This window comes from Lethenteron reissneri, chromosome 41, assembly GCF_015708825.2.
Source record: "Lethenteron reissneri isolate LAM-NWPU_2019-01 chromosome 41, ASM1570882v1, whole genome shotgun sequence".
NCBI lineage: Eukaryota > Metazoa > Chordata > Hyperoartia > Petromyzontiformes > Petromyzontidae > Lethenteron > Lethenteron reissneri.
This window is the reverse complement of record NC_083819.1, coordinates 11,212,226-11,239,456: the sequence shown is the minus strand read 5'-3', so window position 1 is coordinate 11,239,456 and position 27,231 is coordinate 11,212,226. Positions and strand designations below refer to the sequence as shown.

Sequence of the window (27,231 nt, the reverse complement as noted above, 5' to 3'; positions counted from 1 at the left end):
GTCACCAGTGTTAAAGCTTCCACTCGCCTCAGGTGCATTGGCTGTTCGTTAATGTGTTTTAATTAATACCACTCATTACATTTATAAACACAAGCGCCGTGTTTCGCGTTCACAACTTGCTTTGGATTTGTTAAAATCACGCGGTAGGGGTGGGGGGTTGTTATTTTTAGGTGACACGAGTAGCGTCTCATCCGGGAGTGTTTCTGTGCCACTAATTACACTTGTGGCGCACGGCAGCTGCTATTAATGTTTTACAGTAACATCGTCGCGTTTATGATTCATTTTACCCACTTCATAAGCGTGTCGAGTACCTATTTGACACTAAAATTCGCAAGTTTTACAACCCAGAGTGTCACCGTGTTGATCTCTGGGCGCGGCAGCTGAAACATTGTTCCAAGTTTCTTCTTGAAGCTCCTTTCGCGCACTGTACGTAGCCTGTCGTGCTAATGGCAGGTGTGGAAGAGTAGACCAATGTACCCCCCCCCCCCCCTGGACTCGTAAGAGGGAGGGCCTTTGCACCAGCAGTTGCTCTCTTTACCTGTAACGTCACCATCATCACTGCGATGTAATAATAATGATGATAATAATGATAATAATAATGATAATAATCCACCTTCACACGTGCAGATTTCATCGCTCCATCTCCTCAGTGGATGAGCTCCGTGTCCGCATTGCATTTCATTCGCGTACAAATCACCCCCCTTAACATTTAACTAAACTCACCCTCAGATATTGTAAATTAAACATATCGTAAACACATACATTTTATCGGAACCTGGGTTTAAAACTCACAACTAAAATTGATCTCGCATTGATTTTCAAAATGTGTTAACTTAACGCCACAGTCCCCCACATCCACCAACCCGCACTTAAGAGCGTGGTGAAATTCTAGATTTGAAGCTTTCGTGACTGCAAAGATTCATACTCTTAGGTTCTTTCGGTAAAGTCACGTAGGTAAAATAATAGTTAAATAAAATAATAATAAATGTTGATAACTAAATTAAATCACGTTTCGGAAGCAACACAAGCCTCCGTCATCAGGTGTAGACTGCTCCAGTAATTTTACACCTGATGACGGAGGCTTGTTGTTGCTTCCGAAACGTCGTGATTTAATTTAGGTATTTTCATTTATTATTATTGTATTTATTTTCTTACCTACGTGACTTTACCGAAATACTCTATGGTTCTTTCAGTAAAGTCACGTCTAATGTTAAAATAATAAATTAAATAATAACATACGACGTTTCGATTGCAACACAAGCAATCATCATCAGGTATAAATGAAATAGCAACAACATTTTTTTAACCAGAAAACTATAGACAGACATATAAGCAGACAGATATCACCAAGATAACTTGGTGATAGAGTAACACAGGCACAGAGAGGGAGATTGTCTCTGTAGCGAGGCCTTAAATAGACAGAGGGGGCCGTGTCAGAGAGAGTTGGAGGGGTTAGAGAAAAAATGAACATGTCAATGAATACGAAGCACGCCTGGTAAAGTAAGCAAGCTTGAACATTATGTAATACATCACAGAGAGTCGGTCAACACACAACGCATAGCCTGGTCGATTACGTATTTCAAAGATTGCTAAGTTAGAATTTAAGTGTGAAAATTCCAAAGAAAGACAAAACATAAAACAAGAGGAACGGAGACACACAGACAGAGCAGAACATAAGAACGACAAAAAACGAGTGGAGACAGAAAAAATACACTAAATACACAGGCAGAGAGAGAAAACAAAAAACCCAGAGAGAGAGAAAAAGATAAACTTGGAACTTCCCCGTAGAAGTGGTTCAATCTTGAATTTGGAGCTTTCGTGACTGCAGGAATTACTCTATGGTTCTTTCGGTAAAGTCACGTCTAAAGATAAAATAATAAATTAGACGTGACTTTACCGAAAGAACCATCGAGTAATTCCTGCAGTCACAAAAGCTCCAAATTCAAGATTGAACCACTTCTACGGTGAAGTTCCAAAATTATCTTTTTCTCTTTCTCTGGGTTTTTTGTTTTCTCTCTCTGCCTGTGTATTTAGTGTATTTTTTCTGTCTCCACTCGTTTTTTGTCGTTCTTATGTTCTGCTCTGTCTGTGTCTCCGTTCCTCTTGTTTTATGTTTTGTCTTTCTTTGGAATTTTCACACTTAAATTTTAACTTAGCAATCTTTGAAATACGTAATCGACCAGGCTATGCGTTAATTGTGTGCTGACCGACTCTCTGTGTTGTATTACATAACATTTCGATATTTTGCTAGGTTATTTAATTTAGTGTGTTCTTTCTCCCTCTCTCCTAATGTTCAAGCTTGCTTACTTTACCAGGCGTGCTTCGTATTCATTGACATGTAAATTTTTTCTCTAACCCCTCCAACTCTCTTTGACACCGCCCTCCTCTGTCTATTTAAGGCCACCCCACAGAGACGATCACCCCTCTCTGTACCTGTGTTGCTCTCCCTGTGTATCTTGGTGATATCTGTCTGCTTATATGTCTGTCTATAGTTTTCTGGTTAAAAAATGTTTTGTTGCTATTTGATTTATGCCTGATGATGATTGCTTGTGTTGCAATCGAAACGTCGTATGTTATTTAATTTATTATTTTAACATTAGACGTGACTTTACCGAAAGAACCATAGAGTAATTCCTGCAGTCACGAAAGCTCCAAATTCAAGATTTAGCGAAATAACCTAACAGCGTGGTGAAGTATGATCGAACACCGCCCACGACTTGGACATACGTGCAAAAGAGCTCAGATCATCGGATTTCTCCAGGATGAATAAAGACTCTGATTCTGACCGCCCACGACCCCCACGCCGGGGTTGAGGCACTCGCAGTGTATGGCAAAAGTGCCGTGTTCGTGGTGTAGTGCGCTAACCACTGTGCCACCGCTCCCCCACAGGATCAGCAGCCATGCCTGACCTCAGCTCGGATTTCAGTGATGCCGATGACACCATTGTATACCCGGAGGGGCTGAAGGAGATATCTGAGCATCTCTCGAGTATAGAACTCAACAAAAGACTCAAGGTATCTGCTGTCAAGATCCTCATCGATGTCCTCATCACATCCCATTCTCGACGACTGCATCTCCTCACATCCCTTGTGTCAGGGACCGCCTCTCTACCAAATCCCTCACCTACCCACATCTCTCACCTCCCAAAATCATTTACTTCTCCACACTATTCACAACCACACATCGTTCTATCTCTGCCATCTCATCTCACCCTACGTCCTCCACTCCCCATGTTGTTATTATTGTTGTTACTGTTGTTAACCTGCTGCTGTTCTGGCTCGTGGATATCATTTTGTGTGGTTGTTTTGGTTGTGTTTTTGCGGTTGTGTAGATGTTGGAATGATGACTTATACGGATGGTGTGGTTGTTGATGTGTTGTTGCTATCTAAATGCTATTGATGTTATGGTTCTTATTGTTGTGTAGCTGCTGGCGATGGCTGGTGGTTATGATGTAGCAAGTGGTGGTTGGATGTTGGTGTGGTTGTGAAGGTGGTGGATATTGTGGTTGTCTAGCTGATGTATGTTGTGGTTGTGGAACTGGTGGATATTATGGTTGTGTATCTCGTGGATGTTGTGGTTGTCTAGCTGATGGACGTTATGGTTGTGTAGTTGATAAATGTTTTTGTCAATCTGGTGGATGTTGTGTTTGAGAGATGGAAAAATGTTTCTCCCAACATTTAGAAACATGCTTTTATAGTATTTGTCTGATATAAATTTACACATGATAAGCCACTAAGTTGAACTATCATTTGTGGCGAGGTCACTTCTGAAAAAGAGTTGTAAAGCTCATTGGGGCTTATTTGGTCAAATAAAAGTTATTTATAGTTTATCTTGAGATATTGTGGTTGTGTAGCTGCCGAGCACGCTGGCTGGTGGATGTTGTGTAGATGGTGGATGTTATGTTTGTGTAGCTGCTGGCACGCAGGCTGATGGACCTGGAGCAGAACTCGTCGGGAGAGAGGAAGTGGCTGGCACCGCTTGCACGGCTCTTGGCCACAGCGCCGTTCCTGCGCCACGCCGAGAGCGCAGTGCGCCGCCTCACGGCCTGCTGCCTCGCCAGCATGCTCCGCATCCTCGCTCCACATCACCCATACTCCTCATACTCGCCATCATCAGCGCACGCTCACATCAAGGTGAGACACGTAACCACCCACATTTCACATCCTCACACTCACACACATCAAGACTTACTGAGGCTCACTGACACGCACTGAGACTCATCGCTCACCAACATACTCTACACCACCCATGCTTATCATAGGCATCTTCCTCAGTGTGACATGCTCACATCAATTTGGGGTGCCACATACTCACCGACGATCTCACAGCATTACTACTTGACTTAACTCTCACTGAGACGGAAATCAAGACGCACTGTCAAACACCGCTCATTAGCAGACTCCGCACACATACTCGTTCCCCACCAACCATATTTATCTTAAACCCTTCTTCATCGCATGCTTATATTAGGGTGAAACTCCCCCTCCACCCATACGCCTCTTCACCCACTCAGACCAGGGTGGGTCAGATCTACAGAAATTCACCAAGAACTCATTCCTCCTCACACTTACTGCAGGGTGAGGAAATATAACTCACCGACACTCACTTAGACTCGCTGAGAATAAGTCAACACAATAAGACTCAATGAAACTCTCTTTACCTCAACATACTTTCTTCATGTATTTTTGTCCCTCTCTGGGTCTATGTTTCAGTGTGTCTAAATGTATCTTCCTCTGTGTCTGTTAATGGCTCTGGTTGTGTGTCTACCTGTTACTCTCAGTGTTTTTCTCTGTGTCTGTAATTACAAATATCTACATTTATCAATGCCTTGTATGCAAACTATCAATGCGCTTCACTTTGTACATTATCGGCACCCCTCAGTTTTGTGCTCTGGTCGCCCTCCCATGAGGCAACCTGTTTGTTACATGGCCATGAGATAGCGCGTTTGCTACTTGTTGCAGAGGTTTACAATTCAAGCTGCTGACGACTCTGGTTGATGCTGTGGATTTCGACTTAAAACTTTCGTGACTGCAGGAATTAATATTATTTTGTTCTTTCGGTAAAGTCACGTAGATATAAAAAGAATAATAAAAATAACGTGAATAAATCTTAATTTTGGAGCTTTCGTGACTGCAGGAATTATTCTTTGGGTTTTTCGGTAAAGTCACGTATAAAAATAAAATAATAAATTAAATAATAGCATACGACGTTTCGATTGCAACACAAGCAATCATCATTAGGTATAATGAAATAGCGACATAGAATATAACCAGAAAACTATAGACAGACATATAAGCAGACAGATATCACCAAGATACATAGAGAGAGCAACCCAGGTACAGAGAGAGGTGATCGTCTCTGTGGGGTGGCCTTAAATAGACAGAGGGGGGCGGAGGCAGAGAGAGGGAGGGGGTAGGGAAAACATTTACATGTCAATGAGTACGAAGGGAGGGGAGTAAGGTAAGCAGGCTTAGAGGGAGACAGAACACACTAAATTAAATAACCTAGCAAAGTATCGAAATGTTATGTAAAACGACACAGAGAGTCGGTCAACACACAATTAACGCATTGCCTGGTCGATTACGTATTTCAAAGATTGCTAAGTTAGAATTTAAGTGTGAAAATTCCAAAGAAAGACAAAACATAAAAAAAGAGGAACGGAGACACAGACAGAGCAGAACCTAAGAACGATACAAAACGAGTGTAGACAGAGAAAATTACACTAAATATACAGGCAGAGAGAGAGAACAAGAAACCCAGAGAGAGAGAAAAGGCAAACTTGGAACTCGTTTTGTATCGTTCTTAGGTTCTGCTCTGTCTGTGTGTCTCCGTTCCTCTTTTTTTATGTTTTGTCTTTCTTTGGAATTTTCACACTTAAATTCTAACTTAGCAATCTTTGAAATACGTAATCGACCAGGCAATGCGTTAATTGTGTGTTGACCGACTCTCTGTGTCGTTTTACATAACATTTCGATACTTTGCTAGGTTATTTAATTTAGTGTGTTCTGTCTCCCTCTAAGCCTGCTTACCTTACTCCCCTCCCTTCGTACTCATTGACATGTAAATGTTTTCCCTACCCCCTCCCTCTCTCTGCCTCCGCCCCCCTCTGTCTATTTAAGGCCACCCCACAGAGACGATCACCTCTCTCTGTACCTGGGTTGCTCTCTCTATGTATCTTGGTGATATCTGTCTGCTTATATGTCTGTCTATAGTTTTCTGGTTATATTCTATGTCGCTATTTCATTATACCTGATGATGATTGCTTGTGTTGCAATCGAAACGTCGTATGCTATTATTTAATTTATTATTTTATTTTTATACGTGACTTTACCGAAAAAACCAAAGAATAACGTGAATAAAAATACAAATAATACAAATAAAATGTAAATTATAAAAAACAAACACCACTAATGTAGACTGTAGCCTGGTTCTTAATCTGAGTGTACTGGCAGTCTATAATGTAGACTGTAGCCTGGTTATTAGGTTTGGTGAGTGTACTGGCAGTCTATTATGTAGACTGCAGCAATGGTTATTAAGTTGGGTGAGTGTACTGGCAGTCTATAATGTAGACTGTGGCCTGGTTCTTAACCTCGGTGAGCGTACTGACAGTCTATAATGTAGACTGTAGCCCGGTTCTTAACCTCGGTGAGCGTACAGGCAGTCTATAATGTAGACTGTAGCCCGGTTCTTAACCTCGGTGAGTGTACTGACAGTCTATAATGTTGACTGTAGCCCGGTTCTTAACCTCAGTGAGCGTACTGGCAGTCTATAATGTAGACTGTAGCAATGGTTATTAAACTGAGTGTACTGGCAGTCTATAATGTAGACAGTAGCCTGGTTTTTAAGCTTGGTGAGTGTACTGGCAGTCTATAATGTAGACTGTAGCCTGGTTTTTAATCTTGGTGAGCGTATTGGCAGTCTATAATGTAGACTGTAGAAATGGTTATTAAACTGAGTGAGTGTACTGGCACTCTATAATGTAGACTGTAGCCTGGTTCTTAACCTGAGTGAGCATACTGGCAGTCTATAATGTAGACTTATTCGTTGGTTCTTTCGGTAAAGTCACGTAGATAGAAAAGTAATCATACAAATAAAGTGAATTAAAAAAAATCTATGCAATAAAACCACGACGTTTCGATCGTAACACAAGCGGTCGTCATCAGGAAAAGGGGGGTTAGCCTCTCAAGGCAAACTGTTTATAAAGGTTTAAAATGGGCGTATCCCAAGTGTTAGCAGCATGGGAGGAGCAGCTAATGTTAATGTAAGTGATGGTAGTAGTGGGTAACGGCGGTGCTGGTGGTGGGTTTCCACCAATTAAAGGGCTGCCAGGTAATCATTGCACCTCGCTTTACACAATCACACTGTGACGGTGGAGGTTGCTGCTAGTGGTGATGGTAGTAGTGGGTAATGATGGTACTGGTGGTGGGCTTCCACCAATTAAAGGGCTGCCAGGTCTAAAATGGAAACATTACAGCCAGTTATGACTTGAAATGGTTGATAACGTACTTCGAGTGATTGCTAAATTTGTACCCATCTTCTCGGTTGAAATTGTGTCTATGTCTGTATATATAGATGGCTTCATGAACGAATCTTTGTTGATTGCCAGTGCTGCATAGACCTTGTGCTACACAGAGACAGCTGTTAATGGCAGTTCTCTCGGCAAAAACAAAAGCTACAGCTAGGCATTGATGGTTGACATGATATGTAATATATGGTGCTTTGAGATGCTGGAGCATTTAAGGACCAAATGTATCCATATCCTTATTTCCTCTCCCCCTCTTCTTTCCTCCCCACCCCTGTCTGTTTACTCCTAGGAAATCTTCATGTTCTTCACAGAGCAGCTACAAGGTCTGGCTGACCCAACTGGATATGAGTACAGACAGTGCTACTACCTGCTGGAGGTGATGATGAGTAGGGAAAAAAAACTAGAGGAGGTGGTCAGGTGACTCAGAGTTCAGAGTGCTGAGCCAACACTGCTGAGATACTGGGTTCAAATCTGAGATTCAACTGTCTGGGATTAAACTGGGTTCTTAATTGTAGTGAGTTGATACGCTCAGCCCAGTCACCATTATCTTATATAGAGATCCATAGACTCTAATAGAGACCCACAGCCTTGTATAGAGACCCATAGAATCACATAGAGACTCATAAACTTACACAAATTTACTTGCCATTTAAACGGGTTTTCAAGTGTACCAGCCCGTTCAGCAATAAAAAGCAATCAATTTGGATAAATTTCAGCAACGAGAATAAACATACTGGTTTGACCAAGTATGTGTCGCACATTACTCTCATGTGGCAGAGTGGGTAAGAAAGTGCTGCCCTCTACTGTGTGGACCACAGGTCGCTTGAAGGGATTTCAGAGGGGATCTCAGAAGAGTGGTAGAGTGAATGAGTGAAGTTAGCAAGTTAGAAGGTAAACGATTAAGATGGCAAGGGAGTGGGTGAGTGAGAGGATGAGCAAGTGGGCAGAGTATTAGTAATTGGGTGAATGAGAGAAAAGATGAGTGAATGAGGGCATTAGCAAGTGATTTAACGAAAGGTGAGTGAGAGAATGAGGTTATTGTATGAGTGATTGGTGAGCCCATGAGAGACGAGTGAGGCTAGCATGTGAGTGAGTGAGCAGGTGAGTAACTAAGCAACTATGGTGAGTGAGCGAGTATCTGTACATGTGTGTGTGCAGAGCGTCACCCTCGTAGAGTCATACGTGCTCTGCCTGCAGCTGGAAGACAGCAGCGAGGTGTTCACTCATCTCTTCAGGACTCTATTCTCTGTCGTTAGGTGCGGCTTAGACAGACCTGTAGATTCACCTTATTTAAGGGTGGGGGGGCGGCATATAAAACCTTGGTGGGGGGTATTAATACACACTGTTTGGCACACTAAACAAATGTTAATGCTAACTATGCAATTTGCTTTTATCTCACTTGCATTCTAATCTAATTCTTACCTCCTGTGTATGAGGAAAGGCTGGTACACCCATTGCTTAATTGTGGTATTTTTTGTACAAACATGTCAACTAAATTAATTTACCAGGGGGGCTGAGTCTTGCTAAAAGCAATGAAAATGCTGCTAATGCTGCTGATGCTGTTGATGATGCCATTGGTGCTGCTGTTAGTGCTGCTGATGATTCCGGTGTTGCCGGTGCTGCGGTGTTTCAGGCGGGACAGCGTGGAGAATGTGCACCGGCACAGTGTGACACTCATGAGCACCATCATAATGGAGGCCAAGGGCGCCAGCACCGCAGTCCTTGACTCTATCCTTTACAACCTAATCAGAAGCGAGGTGTCCCACTCACAGCAGTACTTACAGATCTCCACAAAGACACACATAGTGTATAGTAACTAAAACAAAGTGCACACCAAAACAAACACTACATAGTGCGTAACAACATAATCATCATTATCATCAGAATCGTTACGGTCATCAGGATCACCAGTATTATCAATATTATTATGGTCATGCATATCATCATCAACATCGTCATCATTACAATATTGTAATTTTCATGATCATGATGGTTATCATAATCACCATTATTATGATCATCATAATCATGGTCATCAGGCTCATCAGCATCACACTCATAATGATGGTCATATTCTTCACAATCATTGTCATAATCATTATCATGCTCATCGTGATTATCATAATTAGAATTCACATAAACAACATTATAACCATTAATCATAATCATAAACAATAATTATCCTGATCATTAATCAATGACGATGATCAGGATCACATTTCTCACCTCCATTGTTCCACCCTGAGGCAATGGCAGATATTCCACATTCCTATGGTGAAAAATCAGTTAATCTGCAGCACAGCACATTGTAATACCGCTATGGTGGTGATGGGGCTTTTTTGTTTAGGATTTTGATGAGCGATCCTATAGCCTGGCCAAAGATCTTCTGAAGAAGACAACCGAAGTCATAGAGCCGTCCATCACAAACGTATGTCTACATTTACCGAGAGACACTCTATTGTCGCTTTGCTACTGTAGTCATCATTATGACAGGAATTTGAATGTCGTTCTTCTGTTGCCTCCTCATCTGTGTTACTGCTGCCATGACAGACGAAACTCCAGACACTTTATCGTAACTACAGACCCTGATCTTAACCCTTATCTCCTTCACGTCTCTGTTCGACTGGCATGGTCATTGTTACAGACACTATATTGTCATTGTTTTGTTTTCTTGTCTCTGTTGCTGCTACTATTTATAACGTCATCGTGTGGCATGATATACTTCGCTAACAGCACTTGCTTCAACAGTCTGTTTAGGCTATATGGTGTATCATTGTCACGAACGATACTATAGATATGAGTTCAGTACTAGAAACTCTCATCATCACTTTATCTCCTCCGTGTCTCTCTTACTACTGTAATAAAGGACTCTTTCTCAGTGTCGATCTCCGTTGTCCTTTATTTAGGTTCGTGTAAATCTCGCTCCCACGGCGTTCTCGCTCAGGCCCGCGTCTCCTCCGTCGATCACTCCACAGCCACCCTGCTGCTCCGTTCTGCAGCCTCACTGCTGCTCCGCCCTGCAGCCACACTACTGCTCCGCTCTGCAGCCACCCTGCTGCTCCGCTCTGCAGCTAGCCTTCCACAGCCCGCTAGCCCTCTGCGCCCTGACACCGATGGCCGACGGTGCCGAGGTCTCCCAACACGTGGCGATCGCGCCACCCTCCCCGTACTGCCCAGCGTGGCCTCCTCCCGTTTCACTCCGTCTCAACTCCCCGATCCCCTTTCGAATTCTCTCCCTAAATCCTCTCCCCCACGTGACCCTAACTCCTCCCTCTCCTCACGTGACCCAGACTCCGTCCCCCTCAATCCTTGCTCGCATTACACTACTATCACAATCATTACAACAGATGGTAATTCAGTCTGTTATCCTTGTCTGCTATTGCCGTCTCATCATTGCTGTGTTCTTTGCTACCATCACGATCATGCTACTATGTATGTATGTATGTTTAACTTCTTTTGCACCGTATGGAGCCAACTGTGCTGATCAGAGATGCGGGAGAGGGACAACAAACTTAACACAAAAATAAGTTCCATGTCTATTTCACTCTGTATTTCTACGTTTCTCTATATTTCTCTCTGTCTGTCTCTCTCAGCTCTTCAATCAGGTGGTTATCCTGGGTAGGGAGGAGGTGAGTGACCTCTCCACACATATGGGGGAGCTTCTCCTGGAACTCTACGCCATCGACGCCTCACTGCTGCTCTCCACCCTGCCTCAGCTCGAGGGGAAGCTTACGGTCGCCGCCCATACTACACCACACCGGCTTTCAGCTGTTACATTCTCTATTGTTCCCTCGCCATTACAATGATTGAGATATATGAAACTGTACTCCGTGAGATTCTATGATTCTTTATGACGGAGATATGCATATAGACCCATATTTGCATAATCCATCGGTCTACGAAGACGAGTACACTTACATAGAGATCCATAGACCTACATGAAGCCAGTTAGACTAACATAGACCCATAAACTCTCCTATTGAGTTTATCCGTCTCAAGGTCTTATTTAAGCATCCATGTCTACGAGTTCCTTGTCTTAGAGGTTCTTGTCTAAGTGTTCTTATCTCAGAAGACTGCAAATTTCTTGTTTCCAGTCCTGTCTGTATCTTCTTTGCTGGCTGTGTCTCTGTGTCTTGTGTCTTTGTCTCCCATCTGTCCTTTTCCACAGAGTGAAGATGCCTCTGTGCGTCTCGCCACCGTCTCCCTCCTAGCCAAAATGTTTGGCGCCGCTGGATCGGAGCTGGCTTTGAAAAACTCAAGGCTTTGGCGCTGTTTCGTGAGACGGTGAGAGCACCATCATTGTGAGGAAATCGTATTTTGACCCCCATAGAATTTTAACCCTGGTGTAAAAGTGTGATCACTGTAGAATTCTGCGTGTGTTTGTGTCTGGACAGCTTCAAGGATGTGAGTGCACCCGTGAGGCTGCGGTGTGTGAAGTTTGCTGCTCGCTGCCTTAAGAACAACCCAGGGCTTGCCAAGGACCTGTGCGGTCAGTTGCTGCTATTTAGATGGAATATTTACGATACGTACTGGGGTAAATATCTTTGTGCTTACAGTAGTGATGTCCACATGATGTCATGTAACACCATTTTTTGGCGAGAAAAATTAGGAAGAGACATCACTTCTGGTTTCCAGATGGATTCGGAATTATTATTTTTAAGATTGTCTGAAATGTTATATCTAGGCTTTATTTTCAAAACATCCTAATATTGGGAGCATATCCCTAGTGGGTGAATATGTTTGTATATATATGTATGTATACGTGTGTGTATATGTGAGCCCGAGGAGCTCACATATTCATAGGCGCTCGCTATCAGCACTTGCCCCAAGAGTCTGTTAAGGCTATACGAGAGATCTTTGTTTTTGTCTTTGCCCGAGGAACAGTAGTGTCGTGCTCATGACTAATAACAACGGCGAATATTTGAACCAGTAATTTACCTTCCCTAAGTCAACCTATTCTTAAAATAAATACCTGGTGTGGTGTGTAAACATTAGCACTGGAGGGACAAAGGTGGCCAGGCGTGGTGTTGGCACCCACCTCCTCGTGTGCCGTCCCATCCTTCGTAGGTGTTCACTAACAGCATTTGCCCCGCCAGCCTACTAAAAGCTCATACAGGCGATATTTGTTTTTGTATACATGTGTATGTACTTGTATATATGCGTGTGCAATGTTTATGAGGACAGACGCGCTGGAGGGCCGATCCCGTGACCCTGAGGAGGCGGTGCACTTTCAGCTGGTCTGCTGCGTGTCCTCCGCCTTGAAGCTGGAGCCATCCCTGTTGCAATGGGATGCACTTCCCCGAATACTTCGTTCTGCTACGGCTGACAAACGCGTGTGTTAACCATCGCACCACGACGGCAACCTACCCAGATAGACCTGGCTGAAATGAATCCCTGGTTGAGATGGAAATGCTGCTGTTGAAAGTGTTGGCTATGGTGGTGGTGATTTTGTTGGTGGTGCGTTGATGATGATTTATGATGGTGGCGGTCTTGACAATAATTATGGGTGTGCCGATGGTGGTGTTTTTGTTGGTGATGATAGTGGTGTTGCCACGTGGTTGTGCAGGTGAGTGTTCGTAATGAAGCTATACGTGGCCTCGCCAGCCTGTACTACCACCAGTGCCAGCACGAGGACACGGACGCTGTCTCCTGGATCCCTTCGGTGCTGCTACATTTCTACTACCGCAACCGTCTAGAGGACAGGTGAACAGCAACAAAGGAATACATTTACCGATCCGTACTGCTCTTCTGATCATGGGGCAACCACAGGCGCTTCAACGGTTAATAGATTAAATTACACTATATCCCATGTCCACCCTCTGCAGTATTTATGCATGGTTTAACTGTCATGTTCTATAGATTTTCACAAATCTAACCGTTTCACATACAGTAATGTGTTTTTATTCTTGCGTACATTCACTTGCTTATGAAGTACTTTGAAATATTTGTTTCCTCGTCTTTAAAGCAGTCTTTACTATATTTGTCGAGAAACCTATTTGAGCATGATGTAACTTTGGCCATGATTAAATATTGATCTTGATATTTATTCCCAGGCTCTTGGTAGAGCGAATGTTCACACAGTATCTGGTTCCATACTGTCTGGAGGCAGAAGAGAGAATGAACCAGCTCCTGCACCTGTACTCCTCTCTCCCACCCAGCGCCTGCAAGTGAGATGGGCCCTAATGTGTGAAACACGATACCTGTTAGGTATTGGTTCCCAATATTCGTCTTAATCCTATACTATTGCAAAGGCTAAAATGGCAATTTTTTTTCAGATAATGCAATCAAGTGGATTTGCAACTACTTATCTGGTTTCAAATTGTCAATAACACATCATCTGATGGGACCCGCATTCTTAAGGGAATTCCTCAGGGCTCTGTGTTTGGCCTTATCCTTTCTCTTAATGTCAACAATATAGGCATCTCTATATATGTCTGTATATTTCCTGCTGAGGGTGTTTTTTGCATGTCAATCAAGAACCGGTAATTTTGTCCTCCGAGCAAAACATTTCCCAAATCAAATGTCTTCTTCCTGACATTTCCCCCACTAATGTGAACCTTCTACTCTTCTTTCTCACCTATTTCCTCTCCTGGGCCATCATCTCCATGTCCACTCCACAGTGCTGCATGTCCAGATTAAATAACACCCCAATTTGTTTACTTTACCCGAATTTTATCCTGATTGTGTTATTTGCATTGTGTCATGAGATGAAGAAAGCATTTGGAACTCTCGAAGAGCAGTGTAACCCCTCGTGCTAGAGAACAGCTGACAGAAGCAGATCACTTCAAGTAACCTCGGAGATCATTTCAAGTGACTTCTGAGATCACATCAAGTGACCTCTGATCCACACAGTAGAGGGCAGTACTTTCCAACCCACTCTTCAACGGAAGATAGAATTGTATACTGTATACTACTGGGACATTTTATGCTACGTATAGGCTATTTACATGTTGTACACGAATTTAATTTTGGATGTTAGTTACAAATGAAATACTAACTTGTATTATTTGCCAATTTCTGCCAATTACTGAATGTAAGAATTGTAAATGGTATGCTAATTGCACGTGAATTGTACGCTGTATGCTAATTATCCAATTTTAAGGCCCCTCTGTGTGCCCCAGGGCTGTAAATGAGATGTGGAAGAGTCAGAGCTCACTGAGAGCTCAGCTCCGGGCTCTGTTGAAGCTCATTATCAAGTCCAGGGTGAGTGAAGCTTCTTGCTGACTTGAGTTTCAGTTCACAAACCAGGGTTGGACTGTGGGGCAGGGATGATGAGAGATTCAAATGGACTGGAACACAGTACAGCTGGGAACACATTACAGACTGGAGCACAGTACAGAGATGATGGGTTTTCTGACTGGCAACATAATAGACTGCAGGGTACTACAGACTTGAAATAATTAAATATGAATATTTAGTACACAGAGTACAGACTGGAGTGCAGTACAGACGACAGGTCAACACTATACCTTACTCTTTACCTTACCCTATAGCACCTATATCACAGGACAGTATACACTGGAGGTCAGGTTAACAGTGGCTGTTCACAGCTCAACACTAATGGCTACTGCTGTTGTTTTAGACAAGCACTTTGGACAAGGAGATCTTGGAAGCAGAAACGGCCATTGCAGGTGTGTTTACTCATCTATCATTTTCCCCTCCACATCTTCATCGTGGAATAATCATAACTGATCATGATGATGCATGGAATTATAGATTTAAAACTAATTTTTGTGTTTAGTTTGTTGTCCTTCCCCCGCACCTCCGATAATTATCACGGTTGTCTACGTATGGTGCGAAAGAAGTTCAACATACATCGATTCATTGTTTCACTCATGTACGTGGCTAGTTTGCCTCCCAGACCACGGGACCCCAGAGAAATGTTTGCGAGGATTTACCAAACTGCTGCGCTCTGACACGGAGATGCGGAAGCTGGTGGCAGTCATTGTGGACCCAGAGTGCTGCTGTAAAACAGCAGCACATTGCCTGGTGAGCCATGGTGTTTATATTTGATGTAAATAGGTAACGGTGCAGCCCGACAATTGCTTGCTTACGCAATTACTGGAAAAAGGCCCTACACTAGAGGAAGCACGAGAGAATCCATACTAGTGGATATTTTGCCTAATTCTACATGCTGGCCAAATGTCTAAGAAAAAGTGGGAGTACCCATGCTTCACCTCATCAGACATGATCTACTGATCTACTACATTGCTGCTGCATGAACAGAGGGAGAGTGATTTAAGAAGCTCTGAGGCTGGTGATGTGTTCATCTTGTGCTACACGTGGACAGCTGTCACTGGGGAGGGTGTCTCGTTGATTATACTGCCACAGGGCAGTGCAATAGAGTGCATCTTATAATCTGGTAGGTGTGTGACCAGCTTTGTAACTTCAATGGGCACAGATTTTGAGTGCATCTTATTTTCTGGAGCATCTTATAATCTGGTGAATACAATATTGGATTTTCACAGAGGGAAGCACAACAGAGGCTGGAGATGGTGAGAGCAGGTGACCAAGCCCATGGTTGGCTCTGTGATGAAACTGCTGGGACGTGTGGCTCCACTGATCATCGATGCAGAGGCCGTGGAGTGAGAAAAACACGGCTTTCAACACACAGTACATGTCAATTCACTGCTGGATGAGGGCCTCGCAACATCATCACCATCTCTCTATCTCGCGATGCAACAATGAGGCGATGACATCGCTCAATTTCCGCAGTGTTCCTGCCTTTGGTAGCCACTCCATCATTACTCGAACCAACCGGCCATCATCGCTTGAGATATATAAAGTATTAATATACATGTATAGCCTTTTTGTGCAATCCAGTGGTGGATGAGGGCCTCACTATGTCATGATGGTCATAGAGGTTATTTGACCGTACTTCATAGTGCAGGTTGTTCAGGGGGCAGTACAGCAAAATCATTTGTTGTACTGTATTTCTCTTCCCCTACGTCTATGCTTTTTGCCTTTACAACTCACACTGAGCAGCTTGATGAAGTTTGATCCAATAATCTTCCACAACCCGCAAGGTATGGAGATGTCCTAAGTCTGCAGTAGATTGACTAAAGCGTTATACATGCACATGCATGTGTATTACTCTGCTGAGGAGGTTATTGGACTGTAACTCCCCCCCCACCACCTACTGTCACAGGGTGCTGGTGAGGAGTGTGGAGCCTCTGAGCGCTGCGATGGAAGAAGAAGAGGGTCTCTTGCTGGCACCCATTTTGCAGGATGCTAGACCAGCATTTGAGCTACTCAGAGTGAGCGAGATCAGACTGCTATCAATCCAATACCTTAACACATACAATATTTAAACAAGGAAGAAAAGTCATGCAAATACACGTCAATGCTGTAACACTTTCCAATGTGTTTTTGTCCTTGAAAGTATGGAAAAAACTTCGGAACGTGACACGAGCCTCTCCGTGCATGTGTGTGTGATGCTGTGGGGCAGGTGCTGTCCTTCGTGCACACCGATGCATTCCTCTCTCCCCGTGTGCTGGAGCCTGTGCTGCTGTGTGTGAGAGTGAAGTACGCGGAGATCTGTTCATCCGCTCTGCACATTCTGCGCAACACAGCCCCGGGAATGCTCGCACAACGTGTGGAGACACCAAAGTAAGACGCAGCCTTAATATGGCTTTATGAGCCCTAGAGAACAAGCAACCCTAACAATCATAAACATTTATCAGTCTGGCTCTATGAGCCTTGAACTTTAGGATTGTTATGCTGCATCGCTAAATATGTCTTAGTCTGGCTCTCTGAGTCTCAGACATTATCAATGAATGCTAAGAATATACAATATGTCAGTTTGGCATGAGTCTTGGAATTAATAACATTCAAAAAGCTAATTTGTACACATCATTCTCATATCGCTCTCTCCACAAGAAAAATTTAAGAATATTTTTACACATCCCAATGGCTACACAGCCTTTTGGGATTGAACTTTTATTACCAGCATCAGTTCAACACAAGAAAACTCGAGAGTGGTTCCAAATTGACTGTTGTGTGTGGCAGGGAGCTAGTACCCATGCTGCTGTCTGTGTGTCGCCACGGTGCACCCGGCCTAGTCAAGCACGCCCTGCACTGCCTGCATGGTGCCATCCCTGATTGGCAGCGCCACTTTGCTCACGTGTTCCAGGTGACCTGTTTAACTTTTTTTTTCTTTGAAGCAACAAAAAGACACTTGCATTGGGGATGGCTGCTTAGATATTTTTTCTCCATGCGCTTCAACATTTTGTTCCTCATCTCTAGTCAGATCCACTGTCTTCATTTCTTATTTTACTACATCTTTCCACTTCTCCCTTAGACTCTCTCTCTCTCTTTCTACCCTGTTTGTTTTAAACCAAGTCGCATCACCATTACCTTCTGGAGAACATTAATAACCACTGATGAGGCTATATCCTTTTCATTCTTCTTCCTCCTTTCCATTGGAGATAGGCCAAAATCCACATGAGTATTTCTGACTGTCTTTTCAAGCACTTTTTCTCCTCTTCCTTTTTTGATCTCTTTCCACAGTGTTATTCCGATTGCACCATTGGTGTAATGTCATTCAATGAATAATCCATTTCGAACTTTCATAGAGCAGAGCAACCCCTGTTTTGGAGATCGAACCGTAGAAGCAGATATCACAAGAGCTACCTCTGGAGTGCTTTCAAGTGAAGTAACCTTGGTTAAATGTAATTAATGATTGCACTTAAACTACATCCTGAACAAGCCCCCAAATTGTCTCTCTCTCCAGCATGCAAACAGTAAGCTGGTAGCTGACACTGCTCCAGAAAAGCTTCTGGGGCCGCTGGCCTGCGTCAGTGTTGTGGTCCTGCTGGCACCAGAAGAATTCTCCAACTCTGTCACCCCCCTGGTGGATGACTTCATTGTTGCAGAGCTGCTGATGGGAAGCAGGGTGAGGTCCATATCTCATTAGCAGCATCTACAATGGAGCTGGGACAATGAGTTAGCTAAGTCGATTAATCGGCTAAACATGTTAAGCGTGGTGGATTACTTGGGCCTCTTTATAGACAGAAGCCACCTCACATCCTGCTTCCCGAAGGCGTGAAACATCCTATAAGCCGGACCAGGGTGACTTTGCTGCTGATAATGTCCATGGCATCACCAAAGCCTCATCCATAACCTCCCATTCAGCAGCACATGTGGGAAAAGAAGTGAGACTTTTATTTTCCCCTAACTATTTTAATATAAACTACTGAGATGAGTAAAACAATTAGTAATAGGTAATCGATTACTGACATAATAAGGTAGCCCAGCTCTAGATGCCAACTTAATTATATTGTCGCTAGATCTAGTAACTTTTGGGGTTTTCATAGCATCTGAGCAGTGTAGAAGAGTAGCCAAACATACACCATAGCGGAGCTCTCTAGAGCTACTTCTCGTTAATGCCCTTCCTCCAGGAGTGGCATAAGCAAGATTTTTCAGGTCTGCATTTTTCCTTTGTTTTACCATTTAAACATTGTCCATTGCCATTTTTTTCACTTTAGAAGGTCTATCTAGCTGGTTATTGAGGTACATTGGGCGACTTTCCTCTTTAAGGAGTTGGCAACGCTGCTTATTGGTGTGGTGTGTAAACATTAACAATGGGAAGACAAGGACGACCAGGAATGGTGCTGACCACACGATTCCGTCGTGTCATTCTGGCCAAAATAGATCGCTAACAACAATTATTGTAGCAGCCTGTGTAGGCCATACAATAACTCTTTGTCTTTGGTGTCAGTTTCCAGAAATTAGAACACCAGCATTGTGGATTGACAAGGAAGAAGTGTCTCCTGAAACAACTGCTAAGGTATGAAGAAATACCATCCCTTCTTTTCTTCCTGAGTCCTGGGGCCGGAGTACAGAAAATGCTCTTTAAGATTTCTTATAAGTCCGGCAGGCTACAATTGTAGTTGTAAGATAAAACAGACCAAATGCAATTGATGGGTGGAGAGGAAGCATGGATGGCTGGGAGAAAGGCATTCCAAACTATGGGAGCAGTAGAGGAGAATGAGTGATGTCTCACTGAGTAAATGTTGACTGGAGTCGTGGACAGGAAAGCTAAGGAAAGTAGAGATGAGAGGAGATAGGTAGGCGAGTGTTTAGAGAGGAGTTGAGTGAGATGAAGTGGAGAGGTAGTCAGAGGCAAGTCCATTGAGGAACTTTATAAGATATTTAATAAAATTATTTTAATTGATCTGGGATTCGATTGGGAGCCAGTGGAAGGATTGGAGTATTGGGGTGATGTGGTGTCATTTATGGGTGTAGGTTAGGAGTCTGACAGCAGCATTTTGGATCATCTTAAGATTTGTAGCGATTTAATTGACACGTAGGTTTGTCACGCTCAACCCCATTGTCTCAGATGCAGGGCATGAAACTATTGGTGAGGTGGCTGCTGGGAGTGAGGGATTCCTCTCTCGTCCCCACTACCTTGAACCTGCTCTGCAGAATCCTGGTTGCAGAAGGAGACCTATCGGGGCATGGCAGCATCAGGTGGATCTCAATCTGAATCTTCTTTCAGATTCGTTAATTGAAACTCAGTCATGCTTTGATATTTAGTGGGTAGTCGTAAACATCGTTACACTTGATAATTTTCATCCACTCATAGTCGTTGACTCCTCTTTGTTAACGTTTTATTACCCGGGAAAGTCTCACTGAATATCAAGACCCTTTTTCAGGTGGTCCTGTCAAGGCTTCGCAGTAGAAGGTGATGGTTGCTATGTTTCCCAATGAGGTAATTTGTAATTACATTTTCAAATCTAGCGAATTTGGACCACGTCAATGGCCTACTTTGCAAATGACATCATGGAACTTTTAACATCCACTGTGAAGCAGACGGTGCACATTTACCACTTAATACACCCGCAGTATTAACCAGGGCAGTTTACTGGATTCGAACAAGTGGATGATGTGCTACTGCTCTTTGGAATATGTCGCTGGCGCTTTGATAAAAAATATTTTGGGCACCATTTATTTTTTTACAAAATTGACAATATGGTGTTGTCCCCTCAGTGAGGCGAGTAAATCTCACCTGCGTTTGGCAGCCGCGGTAGCAATGCTGAAGCTGGCTCAGGAGCCCAGCTACCGAGATGTCTTCTCCCACCGCCACTTCCAGCTTTGCGTGCTCGTCATCAATGTGAGGATCGACACACAGCCCACCCCTAACCTATACACTATCAGGCATCACCTTCATCACACCACCCATCACCAACACCACAGCACCCACCACCTTTCAATCTCTCCAACATTCACTTCAAGGGTACTATACTCACGAAGGTTTGCAGAGTACCTTGGTCTCGGAAAAAAACTATATCGTGCGAGCCCACTGCATTATAACAATGATCAGCCACGGCAGAGATTTGTCCATGAAGCTATCCAGATATATAAACACAGAGACAATTTACACCGAGAAGATGGGTATAACAATCATTGGAAGGACGTTATTAACCAAGCAAAGTCGTAACTTGCTGTGGTGCTTCCATCCTTCCTGCCGTTTGGCTGTTATCTCCGACTCTCTGAGTTGCATTGCCCTGTTGGGTGCCTCTGCATTAAAGGGCTGGGGTCTCATTAACATGGCCACCTCTGCTCCCTTAGCCTCGATTTATCGATGGTTCTGGCTGTGTGATGGTCTATGTGTCTCACTGGTGCGACCACCGTTGGTGGTTCTCTTGCGTTGACGCGCTTGCCTCTCGCAGCACAGTTGGCAGTGCCGCAGCTTGTGTTACACATAGACAAGACATTAACTTGCTAATCTCCCTAATCTCTCTGCCTCTCTCCCATCAACATAGTGCTAATCTCCCATTAACACTGCTCTGTGCGCATATGCGAAGACGATACGGCGACGGAAGCTCATTTCATGCTAATCTCTCTCCCTAATCTCTCTCTCCCTAATCTCCCCCATTAACACAACTGACTGTGCTTGCGTGCGGGGATGGAATTCCTTTCCAGCTCGGACCCCGCCTGTTTGCCCTTCGCCACATATATAACCTCTTGTTGTAACACCTCTCTCGCCGTGTTCTTCCTGGTTCAGCAGTTCCACTGCTGGATTATTTTTTTCCGCCTGAGGACAACCGCTTGTGTTGCGATCGAAACGTCGTGATATATTATTTTTTTATTTTATTTTTCTACCTACGTGACTTTACCGAAAGAACCAAAGAGTATGGATTCCTGCAGTCACGAAAGCTTCAAATCAAGATTTAAGTGTACATAGACAGGCTTGTAGCAGTCCATAACAAGCAAAGGTTTGAAAACCATTGGCCTAGATATTTGTTGTGAGCTGCTTGTACTCTCCCGTCTCTTTCCCCTCACTCTCTCCCCTCATTATTTCTCCTCTCTTTTTGCTCTCTCTCTTTCCCCCTCTTTTTATTTCCCCATATCCTCTCCTCATGCAGGACCAGTGTTTCCAAGTGCGCGAGCGTTTTGCAGTGAAGCTGCATAAATTGCTGACTCGGCTGTGGCTGCCGCTGAAGTTTGTGTCGGCGTTTGCGCTATGCGCACGCGACCCTATGCCTGAACGCCGTCTCCACGCGCACCACTGCCTTCTGCACAACGTCGCAGTGCGCCGCCAGCTGTGGCACCAGCGCGTTAGTGCTACTAGTAGCACCACACTCACGGGTATGTGCATGGCTGTGTTCATCTCAAAAATTTACTCCATCTCAACAGATCTAGAACTGGAAATCAAAACTTAACAGCATTCTGTGACCATTGTATCTGCCTCTCCCCTCTCTCGCATTGCTTCATGTCCCCACAGATGTGGATCGTACCCTGCTGCCTGAGAACATGCTTCCCTTCACCGTGCACCTCCTGGCTCACGACCCTGACTTTAGAGACCCTGACAGTGTCAACCAGCTGCTCGATATCCACGAGTGAGAATGGGCGGCACAGGTGGAAGAGGATAGAGAGAAGGCCCCACTTTCTCACTGCTTGTCGTGTCAGTTCTACTGACTCTGATAGCACTGCCCTAAAATGAAATTTAACACATACGCTTCACAACTGGTGTGCTGAAGTAGTAACTCATTGGTTTGTTTTGTTTACGTAATAAACCTTACTAATTGGCTGTGTTGGGTGGTTGTGGGCTAACAACACATATGCGATATAACCCAAAATAACTGTTATTATAACTAAAAGGAAATATTTAGAACAATGGCCCTGAGCAATTTCATCAGTAAATTTTCTCGGTGGATACACTCAGTTATCAAATCCTTTTTTCGCTGCCACTCCGTCATTATTCTCGACCGCCAGCCATCATCTCTTCTAGTTGTCTCAGCCTCTGTCTCTTTATTCCAGGAGTGTGCATCTGGTACTGGATGTGCTACTGGACTCGGATGAGAACCATAGTCACGCATACATGTGGAGGATGTTGGCGTTAATCAAGCAGACTCATGACCTCCACCACCCAAACAGTGTCAAGCTCAACCAGGTGACTCGTCGACACCGATACATAAAGATCAACAAGCTCACATGGAAATGCATAGACTCACATGGGTGGTGGGTTTGTTATGTGTGTTGTATGTAGAAGCTGTACAGCATATGTGATATTGTACTGGAGTATATTGAAGCTAGGAGCACCACGTACAAGTTGGAACCCACATTCAAACCACTGCTGCCAGCCGGACTCTTCACAGCACCCGACAAGGTGGGTGTGCAACTATCATCATCATCATCATCGTCATCAATTACACCTGTCTCCATCATTGGAACCTCATTTGCCAGTAACGAAATATGATAATAGTGTTTTACCCTTTTATCTGGCAACAAAACTGACACCTCTTTTACAAGGAGTCATGTTTGCATTGACCACAATACCTGCAGTCGGAATGCAAACAAAAAACATAACTCTGATAATGTATGCACTGTCCTTGAAACTGATTGGTCCACACCCGAGACAGCTTTCTTTAGAGCCAAGTCTCACATGGTGTTGGACCAGATGATGCCAAAAGGCGTATTGTGGTCAATGCAAACATGACTCCTTGTAAAAAAGGTGTCAGTTTTGTTGCCAGATAAAAGGGTAAAAAAACAATTTTCACCTGTCTCCATCATTGTCATCATCCTCTTCATCATACTACTATAAAAAAAAATTCTATGCCTCGAGTTTCCTGAGTGGCTACTCGCTGGGCTCTTCCCCACCCCAATGATAATCTATTGTTAGTGGCTGTGGGCCGTTGCCACCAAAACAGCGAAAACGTTTGTGAGACATTTAATAGATTGCGACACCAAAGAGGTGGTAACGAATATAGAAGACTGACACGACTCATTTAAAATTGCTCTAACCTTTCAATTTGTCCTATTAATGTAATTCCCTACCAAAATATTCGTTATTACCTAGAGAATATAAAAAAGCGCAATGCATATTGGTATACTTTTACATAAAAATGCGGATTTCTGTTAGTGCGCCAGGTACAGGATTGTGAGAATATGAAAAACACAGGTATCCCTTCGATTCCATTGCAGAGTAAAGAGTTCTCTATTAGACATAAATAATATATATCGTCCTCATCATCAATAAATGTGATCCTTTCATCATCAATCACAACCCATGCTATCCAGGTGGCTCAGAGGTCAAAGTGCTGAGCTGGCACCACTGAAGTTCTGGGTTCGAATCCGCGTTTCAGCCGTCTGTGATTAAACCAGATTCTCAAGTGTATTGACTTTATGGTCTCAGCCTGGTCACCAATGACTGCACACTTGCACAAGAACTGATCTCATTACTCTGTCAAAAGCATTTATAAGCAGACCTCCGTTTGGCATCTCCACATATATAGAAATGAATGTTTTAATCCATTAGCCTATTGGCTTTCTAGACTTAATATTAACCAAGCACCATTTGTTCAACAAGCAACCTCTGGACTGGTTTTGACCTGGGTTTCACCAGTGGTCAGGTATGTTATGGCAAGGCTGCTTTGTTACCAAACGTTATTGGCACGAGTACTGCATCTAAACTATGGGGCTCTGTTCAATGCAACAAAGCAATATTGAATTGTTAGAGTGGATTACATTTTGAGTGCTTCAGTCGACTGTATTATAAGAATGAAAAAATGTAATCTACAGACCTAGACTTAACTAACATAAGTCTAAAATGAAACATCACTCAATTAGACTGCTATGTTGTTTTGCAGAGCTTTTCCAACACAAAGAGATACCTTCCTGAAGGCTTCAAGCCACCTCAGTTCAGCACTAAGGTACCAAACTGAGTGTACTACTTCATATAACTCTATTGATGATGATGATGTGGCTGAAAGCAGAACTCTGGGCAGTGACATGGCTGAGTGGTAATTTGTTTTGCTGCTTTTTGTAGAGATTTGCGGTTCGAACCAAATGGCTGCACTGGTTAATACAGGCGTATTAAACCATATTTCATGCGCAGCCTGCATCACACCGGATGTCAAATTTGTGATGTTATTCAAATCGGAGCAGGCAATGTGTGCCAGCGTCATTGTAAAACTTGGCTAAATGTAAACAAAACAAAATACTCGCATATTTAATTATGGCCTGTATAATAAAACACTTGGTATTATATTGCACTGTATGGATGAATCGATGTATGAACCTGGTGTGTGTGTGTGGGGCATACAGGCTGTGAGGAGTCTGGCCGCACAGAGCCCCAACATTATGGGAAAGAGGATTCTGACAATCTCTGCTGCCCATAGTCTGTGAGTCCTAGCCATTGCCCCATGGTTTCTACTGCAGGTCTCACGTGTGGCCTGCCCTGGCCTACTGGGCCACATCACTCCAGTCCTCACATCTCAAAAATAAAATCACATCACTCAAGTCCTCAAATCTGTCCACTGAATCACAGTCCAGTCTTAAGTTAACCACAATGTTGCCTTCACCGTCTTCAAAATGTGGACAATATTGATTTTTTAAAATAAATTTCCTTCAGTTGATGATGAAAGCTCTTGGACCAATGTAAACCCAATCACAATTAGCACTATATTTATGAGAGAGGTTAGCAATTGACTTAAGACTTATGATGGTTTACCGACTGCTCACTAAGCGTCGCTCTGTTGCATGTCACTTTACTCATAGGAAGGCAGACTTACTCAGAGTGCAAGAAGATGAGACCCCGGATGATGGGAACCAGAAGGAATATTCAGGAAGAACATCATCATCCAAAAAGGTATGGCAGCTGAGGTGGCCAGAGATCAGAGATGCTGAGCCAGAACCAATGAGTTCCTGGGTTCGTATTTGGGTTTCAGCCACTCAAACGTGATTAAACTGGTTTCTCAAGTGTGTATCTTTCACTTTATCAAGACATAATGCTGATAATAATATAATCGGGATAAAATTTTGAGTTAAAATGGCAGAAATTATTAAAAAAATAAACTCCCCTGTCCTCAGTCCACAGAATCTGGTGAAACGCTGAAGAGGAAGCGAACAGTCCAAGACACCAGAGCCCAGCAGGGCCACGGGAAAGGCAGTGGAGAAATCAGAACGCCAGGTCGGGGCCAAAAGGCCAACACGAACCAATGGAACCACCAAAGCGGAGGAACAAGAGGAGGCAAAGCAACGTCGCCAGACACAACGCCGTAAGCAGCGTACGGCATGGGGAAAGGGGAAACGGCCGTGATAATGCAGTTGTGCTCGTGGCCCCCTTTAAAGGTGCAAAGGACAATGTTGGTAATGATGACGGTGATGACGTTTTAAAAGTTTGGTGGAAGGACAAAGCTGACTCGATCAGAGGGGCTGACTCAGTCATACGTCGCGAGTTCAAATGCAAGTATGTGGATTGGCTCAATCCATCAGCTTCAGCTGTGTCAGCAGTAACATGAACATCTTTGGTAGCATCACCGCCATATTTATCATCATTAGCACCTGCAGTAGCAGATATAGCATCGACATCATCATTAGTACCACCATCAGCATCAGTAACAGCAGAAAATAAATGAGCATCAGTATCCTCAGCAACAGCATTAGGTGCAGCAGTATCAATAGCATCGTCAGTAGTAGCAGTAGCACCACCACCATCAGTATCAACAGCAATACCAAAAGCAGAAAATCTTCATCATAGCAGCAATAGCATCAGCAGCAATAACGCCAAAATATGATTCAGGAGCCTCAGCAAATCCATCATCATTGTCATCATCCTCATCCCTTCGTTGTGCTCAATAAAATGAGTGGCACCTCTCTTTGTAGGGCAGTCAACAGTTATTATTTTGTGTTTCATCTTGCCACTGAAGTGTGTAAATTGCACTGTTGCGCATTTTAGAAGAGGGAGGCTTTACTTAATTGTTGATTATTATTAAACTTCGGCTTTAGAGATTCCCTTGGTTGCCGACCTCTGGGTGCCACTTCAATGCCTGTCTCAGTGACCTGTCCTCCTTCACCCTGCACATGTGCCCCACCCATCACTACCCCCTCTTTATGGTTACATCTACAACACCTTCCTACCACGTTCTATTTCTAACCTCCAAATTGCCTGCTGTGTTTTTCTCCATACTACACACGTTTCCCACCCATCAGTCTTCTGAATTCAATGTAGGTATTTAGAGTTGGTAAAAAAATGTATGAAAGTAAATATTAACATCGTCAGGATGCAGTGCTGGAATAAAGTGTGAGGAGTTGAGAATCGATGTGTGTGTGTTGCTAAAGCAGCGATCATCACAGGGTCTCTTCGTATTCACAGCAATCAGCTCCACAGTCATTACGTCCCTGGTAAGGGGAAGACTGCCCATCGTCATTGTAATGATCGGTGTCCATCGTTATCTTCGTTAAAAATGCACAAATAAGTG

At 43.6% G+C, this 27,231-nt stretch overlaps 1 protein-coding gene across 1 annotated transcript; it reads left to right on the top strand.

Moving 5' to 3' along the window:
• On the top strand, positions 1–27,216 carry LOC133352736 (sister chromatid cohesion protein PDS5 homolog B-like). The gene is given in 34 exon segments (XM_061568574.1): positions 1–32; positions 2,890–3,014; positions 3,912–4,133; positions 7,815–7,901; positions 8,684–8,781; positions 9,159–9,282; positions 9,873–9,953; positions 11,119–11,259; positions 11,694–11,809; positions 11,920–12,014; positions 12,710–12,858; positions 13,092–13,228; positions 13,579–13,692; positions 14,647–14,728; positions 15,108–15,156; positions 15,375–15,514; positions 15,994–16,029; positions 16,031–16,110; positions 16,674–16,782; positions 16,974–17,134; positions 17,534–17,657; positions 18,258–18,419; positions 19,245–19,313; positions 19,866–19,996; positions 20,516–20,639; positions 21,895–22,117; positions 22,254–22,368; positions 22,790–22,922; positions 23,019–23,138; positions 24,619–24,681; positions 25,076–25,152; positions 25,529–25,619; positions 25,841–25,876; positions 25,878–27,216. Coding segments are annotated over 33 exon segments (3,795 nt in total). The 5' UTR covers positions 1–32; positions 2,890–2,900; the 3' UTR covers positions 26,070–27,216.
• The last annotated feature ends 15 nt before the right edge of the window (positions 27,217–27,231 follow it).